The following is an 8,347-nucleotide window of genomic DNA, read 5'->3' on the forward strand; positions in this document are numbered from 1 at the left end:
CCTCCTGCCCTCCTTAGAGCAAAGGCCCCCACAAAACTCCAAGGGTTCTCCTTGCCCCTGGGGCGTAGGGCTGACCTCAGTTCTCCCCAGCTTTTCCGCATCATGATGCCTTAGATACATGTGCGTATGAAACTTCTTGCTGCCTTTAAATCACCCTGCAAATGTAAGGGGTTGGGCACTTTACAGTTGACCCAGCACTTTTCCACTTGTTATACCTGGATGTCACACAGTTCGATGGAAAAGGTAACATTATCCCCATTTCAAAGATGGCAAAATAAGGCTCAAGGTTAAGTGACTTATCCAAGGTCACCAGGACTTGGACCCCAGGTTCAGTTCCTTTCCACCATTCCATGTTTTAGCTTCCCTTTATTACACATGAATGTTCTTTCTAGCTACTACCCTAAGGAGCCAAGACTGAATCCCTGAGTGAAGCCTGGGGCTGGGGGCCCCAAAGTCACGGATCCTACTTTGACAAATGCAGAGGAGGAGGAAGTGGTCCCCAGAGCATGTTCTCACTTGCACTAGAGATAGCTCCAGCCGGGTGCTACAAGCATGGAGTTTGTGGGACCCAAGTATCTGAGCTAAATATCCTACAAGCAGGGAGGCTGGCACTGGGAATTGGCTCCTTCTTCCCTTTCCATCCATCCTTTGACTCTATTTCTTTATTCATTTGGAACCAGGGATTGAACCCAGGAGCAATTAACCACTGAGCCACATCCCCAGCCCCCCTTTCCACTGTATGAGTCTCTCCCAGTTCTGATTCTGTTTTCCTCAACATCTTACATGTAAGGCTCTGAGGCCCTCATTTCAGTAAAAATCCCTCGCCTACATCCTATTTCTCTGCTCTCCAAACTTGTCTCCTATACTTTTCCTGTTTCCTCTCAATTGTCTGCTCTCTGCTTCCCCCATGTCTAGGTCTCCTTTCTGTCTTGAGGTTTCCCTCAGACTGTCTCCCAGGATCAGCATCTCTCCATTGTTGAAGAGCAACGCTTTCTCCATATTTGCATTCACCTGGGTCTCCTGAACGGCCTCCAATTTTCAGATCTCTCCCCACCTCTCTATCTCTCCCATACCTTGCATCTCTGAGTCTTCTACAAAGCCTTGGCGACCTTGCAATTCTGCCCCACCCTCCCATTTTTTTATCTTTGTCTCCCTGTGTCTGTCTCTCCCCAACTGTGTAACCCCATTTCTCTGTCTCCCCCATTTCTCTGTCTCCCCATTTCTCTGTCTCCCCCATTTCTCTGCCTCCCCCATTTCTCTGTCTCCCCCATGTCTGTTACCAATAACTCTGTGGTTTCTCATCTTTTTTCTCTGTCTCCCTCATCGTTTCCCTCTGCATCCTCCCTCTTTATTTATTTCTCCTCTCCCCTCTGGCTCTCCCTCCCGAGTCGTTTGGTCTCCCAATTCCTTGGATGGGTTGGAGGGCAGGAGGGTGGGGGAGGTAGAACTGTTGTTGCTGGGGGCTCATTAGGTGGAGATTGGTTTTTAATCAGCACCATGGCAATGATGATGCAAGAATTGAGATGCCACCTGATCCCCTGCCCCCCCCCCACCCAAGCCTTCTTTCCCCTCCAGCTCAGCCCATCTGCTGGAGCCTGGGCACCTGTCGAGGCCTGCCCAGGTGGGAGTTGGCACCTCCCAGACCTGGGGGCAGGGAGAGCAGGGGGAGTTGGGGAGGAATTATGGAACTCTCCTTAGGGAATGCCTCAACTGGAGAAAGCCCAGAAAAGATTGATCAGTCGCCGAGAAGTGGCAAACTCCGCCCTGTCTGAAGGCTGGCTGTGCTCCTGCTGAAGTCTAGGCCCACAGCAAACACAGTCAGCCTTAATCTCCATGGAGACCCAAGAAGCAGAAAAAAGCCATTGAGGTTCAAGAGGTTGTTACTTGTCCAAGGTCACACAGCTGTCTCTGGAGTCCTCTCCATCCATGGTTTCTAGTCACAAAGGTTCAGTGAAGAATTTCAACAGCTGAGTAGGGAAAGAGAACTCGGATACTGAAACCTAGTGCCCTGTGTCAGTGCTTCCCTTCACTGGGTGTCTCCTCCCCACTCCTGTCACCTTGTAATACACACACACACACACACACACACACACACACACACACGACGGAGTCTACTGAGCTATTCATGTGAATTTAATCAGTGTTCATTTATTTGCACATAGTTTTGTATCACTTTTCTTGTTGCTGATTGCGTGCCTCATACACTCCAAACTCTGCCCTCCTCTCCCAGCGTCCTCTCCAATCCTGGCTCTTCCTCTCTTGGCACTCCTCCCTCCTCACCTTTATCCCCTACCTCTCTCCTCCTAAGAGTCCCTAATTTCCAGTGAGTGCGGTTAGGCTGACCAGCCTTAAATAATTCCTTATGGGGTCTGTGTCCAGACTCTGACCCCACTCATGGCCCGGTGATGGAGTAGGTAGGAAGATGGGGGCTGGATAAGAGGGGACAGGGTGAATAATTCTCAGGGTGATAAGGGTGAGGGCCTGCACAGTAGCCAGAAGCAGTCTGGCGAGGGGTGGATACCAACTTTATGAACATGAGCACATAGTTAGAGCGAGGACTCCCGGGTCCTTTTGTCCTGTTTTAGTGATGGCCACTTGCTCTCTTTTCAGTTTCCTGTTAGTACCTTGGAGATCCTTTTTCTTAGGGAAAAAAGAGATATGGGGAAGGGGCCCTCAAAGTCATGCTGGGACTCGGAATGGGACTACAGCACTTAAATCTAGCTTGCTAGGGCCCTCTGCCCCACTGCCTCTGGCATGGGAGGCTGAGGGGGTTCATCTGTGGTCCTGCCCTGGCTCTGGCCCCAGCCCCACCCCTTCCCCAGCTCTCCATGTCTTGCTTATGAAATATGCATGGGGAACAGATGTCCCTGCTCCCCCACTCCCCGCCCCCCCCAGGGCCAGCCTCCGCCCCCAGCTCCCGGGGGGTTCCCAGATCCCTCTGCCAATGGCTGCCTGGCCTGGCTAGTTAATATTGATGAGGGGGGGCATGGATAAGCCAATGGAGAGCTGGGGGTGTGTATGTGTATCTCCACATATATACATAGGGCTGGGCCACCTCAGGTGTGTATGTGTCCGAGTCTGTGAGTGTGGGTGGACCCAGAACCTGCCCAGACCCACTGCCTCCACCTGAGCCCTGTATCGTCACCATGTGTGCCCCTTTCATCTGTTGTGGAGCCTGTACAGCCACGCCAAGCTCCCTCCGAGAGCTCTAGAAAGCCGGTCACTAACTTTGCAGACGGATGAACCCCGAGCAGCCAGAGGAGACTGGGGCTCTCAACGCTGCCCCTCTGTCCTGCCGGCTTGGATCCCTTGGGTCCTCCTAGGTAAAAGGGGAAACAGGATTCTGGGAAGGGGTGGGTGTGTTCTTCCAATTCTCTAACTTAAGCCCCTTCCCAGAGCCTCCTTCCGGTTCTCTCTCGTGTGCTGTGTCTCTCCATCTCTGCCTCTTCCCCACTTCTTTTTGACTCTTTGTGCCTGTCTATCCTCAATTGAATTGCGGTTGACAGAAGTACGGTGGGAAGTCCTATCCTGGATGTCTGGGATTGCAGCATCTCTGATCCTTGGATCCTGGAACTTTGAGACCAGATATGGATTTTGGGGTGAGAACTTAGTAGGGAAATAGAAGCTGCTGCCCAGACTGGAGCTGAGGACAGTGGGGACAGATGGAGACAGGCCGAGGCCAAATGAGGAGCACAGAGAGGGCATGTGATAGGGATCAGGATGGAAGGGACAAGGGGACCAGCAAAGGCAGAATCTGGTTATGATAGATGTACTGGGAATGCTACAGACAATCTTCTAGTTCCAACCCAAGTATGGCAGTGAGGAGCTGGGGCACTCATCATGCACTCTGTGATTCTCCTTCACTATCCTCCACAAGTGCCATCTCTCTCCTTCCTTTGGATCCTGGAATATGGAGCATGCTCTTACTTTCAGCATGAACCTTCATCTGTTTTGTGTCTTGGCTGTGTGTGTGCTTGTCTTCCCCACAATCAGATGTGGACGACCTTGCATCCCCTAGAGCTTATTAACTGTCTCCTTGACTTGAGCCTGTCTTCTGTGGTGTGGGGCGTCCTGGCCCCTGGGAGAGTGTCTGTCAGGCAAGAAAGCCAGGGTTGAGAAGAAGGGGAGACGGTGACTGTAAAGGAGCCTCAGTGCTTGTTTCTTACTTAAGTAAGGCTGAGCTCACTGTTTCTAGGAACACTCCTCCCAACCAAAGCCCTTTCCACTGCCACGTTCCTGCTGTCTTCCACTGATCTCCTCTGGACCTGAGACAAGCAAACCTCAGCCAAGCCTCACAAGGGTAGCCCCAGGAAAATGTCTACGCCTTCCTCTTCAGGCCATGCCTGAACTACCTTGGAATATGGGAGAGTGATTATGTTCCCTTTCCCCAAACTTCCTTGCAGAGTCTCCAAAAGGGCCAGGGAATGGCAAGGGCTGAATGTGCTGAGGACAGAGATGGAAGAAAGGTGGTCCTGGGCAGGGGGATCGTCATGAGAAGAGATATCTTCCCCTGGTTCAAATGGTGGTGGGACCCGATGTCCACAGTGGTCATGTCAAGGGAGGTTTTGGGGACTGGAGGGACTAAGCTAGGGCAGCTGTGCTAAGCTCCATATGTCCCAGCCTACCATACAGTGGACAATCCGTGTGTTTTAACCCCCACCCCAAGAAGCAAGGGGTGGGAGGAAAAAGATTACAAGGCCAAATTTTCAATCACCCCCCGCCCCCCTGCCCACACACACACGCTTGGGAAAGGTCTAGAGCCATAGCCAACCTCTCTTGGAGCTATAGCTCCAGTCTTGCTCAGTTTTTACCTTTTATTTATTATTATGGTAAAAAAGTAAGAAAAATTACTTTTTTTAATTACAAAAAAATTGCCATCTAAACCATTTTTAAGTGTACAGGTAATTTGGGCATGGTGTCGCATGCTTGTAATCATAGCTACTCAGGAAACTGAGGCAAAAGAGGCCAGAAAGTTCAAGGCCAGCCTGGGCAACTTAGTGAGACGCTAAATAAGATTAAAAAAAATAAAAAGAGATAGAGGTGTTGCTTAGTAGCAGGGGGTTCAGATCCCAATACTGAATTAAAAAAAAGTATACAGCTCAGTAGCGTTAAGTATATTCAACGTATAATGAAATAATCTCCAGAACTTTTTCATCTTGCAAAAGGGAAGCTCTGTACTCATTAAGCCACTCCTTCCACCACACGCCAGCCCCCGACAACCGCCACTCTACTTTCTGTTTTTATGAATTAAACCACTTTAGATAACTTTATGTAAGTGGACTTACAGCAGTTTTTCCATTTTCAACTGACTGATTTCATAGGTCTTCAAGGTTCATCTGTTATAGCATATGACAGGAATTCCTTCCTTTTTAAGAATAATAGGCATAATATATATATAATAATAAGTGAAAGTGATGAATTATACGGTAGTTTCATTTTTCATTTTTTGAGGAACATTCATTCTGTTTGCCATAGCAGTTTTGCCATTTTACAGTCTCACCAACAGGGCATGAAGCTTCCCATTTTCCCATTCTTGCCAAGGCCAATTTTGTTTTAGAGTTGTTACCTGGGTTTCTTTTCTTTTTCTTTTTTTTGTAGGGCCTCCTGCATATTAGGCTGAGCCATATCTCCAGTCCTTTTTATTCTATTTATATAGTAGCCATCCCTAGTGGGTGTGAGTTGATGTCTCATTGTGGTTTTGATTTGCATTTCTAGTAATTAAAGATGTTCAGTATCTTTTCACATGCATGGTTATTTATATATCATCTTTGGAGAAATTGTCTAGTTAATTTTTTTGCCTTTTTTTTTTTTGTAAAAAAATCTTTTTTAATTGTAGATGAACCCAATATCTGTATTTTATTTATTTATTTTTATGTGGTGCTGAGGATTGAACCCGGTGCCTCACACAGGCAAGGCAAGCGCTCTATCACTGAGCTACAGTCCCAGCCCTCTTTGCCCATTTTTTAATGAGGTTATTTGATAGTTTTGTTGTTGAGATGCAGGACATATGTTCTGGATTTAACCCTTGGTCACCGATATGATGTGCTAATATTTTCTCTCATTCTACAGATTACACTCTGTTGACTGTGTACTTTAATGTACCAGGTTAAGTTTGATGTAATCCCATTTATCTTTTTGTGGCCCTGATTGTCTAGGCTTTTGGTATCCTATCCGAGAAATCATTGTCAAGTCCAATGTCATGAAACTTTCCCCTTATTTTTTTCCGTCTAGCAGTTCTATAGTTCTAGGTCTTAAAACTTCTTGCTCACTTTTAGCCCTCCTTCGGTTTGCTTTCCGTCATTTTGACTTTTCTCTTCCAGTTCCATATTGGATCCTCTTTCCTTCTTCCTATTTTCTTCCTGCTGCTTTCCACCGTGTCCACGCGTCTGTCTCTCTCTGGCCCTGCCCGGTTCTGCCGTTCCTTCTCGCCCCTCTCGCCTTCCCCACCCCGGCTTCCCTGACTCTGACCTTTCTGTTTCAGGCTCCCTTCTGGAACCCTGACCATGGAACCCTGAAGGGGCTCTGATTTCCAGAGCTCAGTGGCAGACCCCAACACCCCAGGCCCTTCCTGCCCCTCCCACCGCCAGCTTTCAAGCTCTAAGAGGGAGGGGTGGGGAGGGGATCACGACCTCACTGGACCCGGGGCTACCATCATGATGCTCAACTCAGACACCATGGAGTTGGACCTGCCTCCCACTCACTCCGAGGCCGAGTCCGGCTTCAGCGACTGTGGGGGTGGGGCGGGCCCCGAGAGTGCTGGGCCGGGGTGTCCGGGCGGGGGCCAGGCCCGGGGGTCAGAGCCGGGAGAGCCTGGCCGCAAAGACCTGCAGCACCTCAGCCGCGAAGAGCGCAGACGTCGGCGCAGGGCCACCGCCAAGTACCGCACGGCGCATGCCACGCGGGAGCGCATCCGCGTGGAGGCCTTCAACTTGGCCTTTGCTGAGCTGCGGAAGCTGCTGCCCACGCTGCCTCCGGACAAGAAGCTCTCCAAGATTGAGATCCTGCGCCTCGCCATCTGCTACATCTCCTACCTGAACCACGTGCTGGACGTCTGAACTCAGCCTGCCTCCAGCCCCGGACTCTCCCCTCCTTCTGGGGCCTCTCTAGAGTCCCTTCTACTGCTCATTGCTTAGAGTGGCCTTCTCCTCCCCATCCCAAAGGCACCAGGCCCAGACAGTGCCCACCGCTGGTCCTGAAGGCCACTTTCTTTTACTGACCTAGGCACCCTGATGGCTGTTCTCATGGGTCCCTTCAGGGGGTTGCTGTTGCTGTTAGGGTCAGAAGCTGGTCAGAATCATTCGCTAGAGCGATCAGAACGGGGCCCTGTGGGATTTCCTAAACTCCGCTGTCTCTGGGTGCTGCTTTTTCTACCCCTATGTCCGGATTTTCAGACTCCAGACCCGGGCTCTCTTCCATCAGTTCTAGCCCGCGGTGCGGATGGCGCATCAGCACTGGAAGGCTGGGGTTGGAGTCAGGAATGGGCTTCTTCAGTATGCTTGGGGGAGAGGAGGGCTCTTGGGAGATAGGAGGTGAGTGAAATAACACACGAAAGGGGAAATCTCAGTAGCCAGGAATAATAGAAAACTTTTTTGCTTTTCTTTTGTCCATCTTATTCCTGAGGCTCAGCACATACAGACCTCAGCTCAGTAGTGAGTGCCTGGCCCTCGCTGAGTTATTTGGCTGTCTCCCTGCCCCCTGCCATTCCAATTTTCTCCCTCCCTGTGTGCCACTGAAGGAGAAAAAAAAAAAAAAAGAAAGAAAAACCTCAATCCTGGGATGGGGTGACATCTCCAAATAGCATGAGATACCTGTAGAAGGCCCAGGCCATGGGTGGGTGGAGCAGCCCTGACAGCCATTCTCCTTCATCCCCAGCCCACCCTGAGGATGGACAGAACCCATGCTGTCTCCTCATTTAGATGCTAGGGGGATGCCCTATTATTACCCTCCAGGGCTGCTCCTGGTCTTAGGACCTGTTTACTACATTTTTTCCCCCTGTTTCTTTAAGCTGCCATTTCAAAAGAAGAGACACCCCCACCCCACCTCATGGCTCCCCCACCCCATGGTGCTGAGCCCCACTCACTCATCCTAGCCCTGGGCCAGCAGAAGGAAGGACCTTAGAACCTGTCTAGAAGAAATGAACTTATTGCATTTCTATGATCTCTCCACCCTCATACCAAACTCCTAGCTCTACAAGGATATTTATTTATGTATTTATTTATTTATCTATTTATTTATTTATTTATTTATAAATATTACTATTTATTGCCGAGTTGTGCACTTTGGGGTAGATGGAAGGGGGCTCCCAGCTGTAATAGCTGGGTCTCTCTGGCTCCCTTCCTGGTCACTC

General features: G+C 49.8%; 1 protein-coding gene across 1 annotated transcript; it reads left to right on the forward strand.

Moving 5' to 3' along the window:
- Window positions 1-6,653: 6,653 nt before the first annotated feature.
- Window positions 6,654-7,055, forward strand: Nhlh1 (nescient helix-loop-helix 1). Its single transcript, XM_076863606.1, has one exon. It carries the CDS (start codon window positions 6,654-6,656, stop codon window positions 7,053-7,055), a length of 402 nt encoding a protein of 133 aa, XP_076719721.1.
- The last annotated feature ends 1,292 nt before the right edge of the window (window positions 7,056-8,347 follow it).

The sequence above is a fragment of the Callospermophilus lateralis genome, chromosome 7, assembly GCF_048772815.1.
Source record: "Callospermophilus lateralis isolate mCalLat2 chromosome 7, mCalLat2.hap1, whole genome shotgun sequence".
Taxonomy (NCBI): domain Eukaryota; kingdom Metazoa; phylum Chordata; class Mammalia; order Rodentia; family Sciuridae; genus Callospermophilus; species Callospermophilus lateralis.

Bases quoted from the DNA above. Each gene is read 5' to 3' on its own strand.
- Nhlh1 (XM_076863606.1), top strand. From the start codon at position 6,654: ATGATGCTCAACTCAGACACCATGGAGTTGGACCTGCCTCCCACTCAC.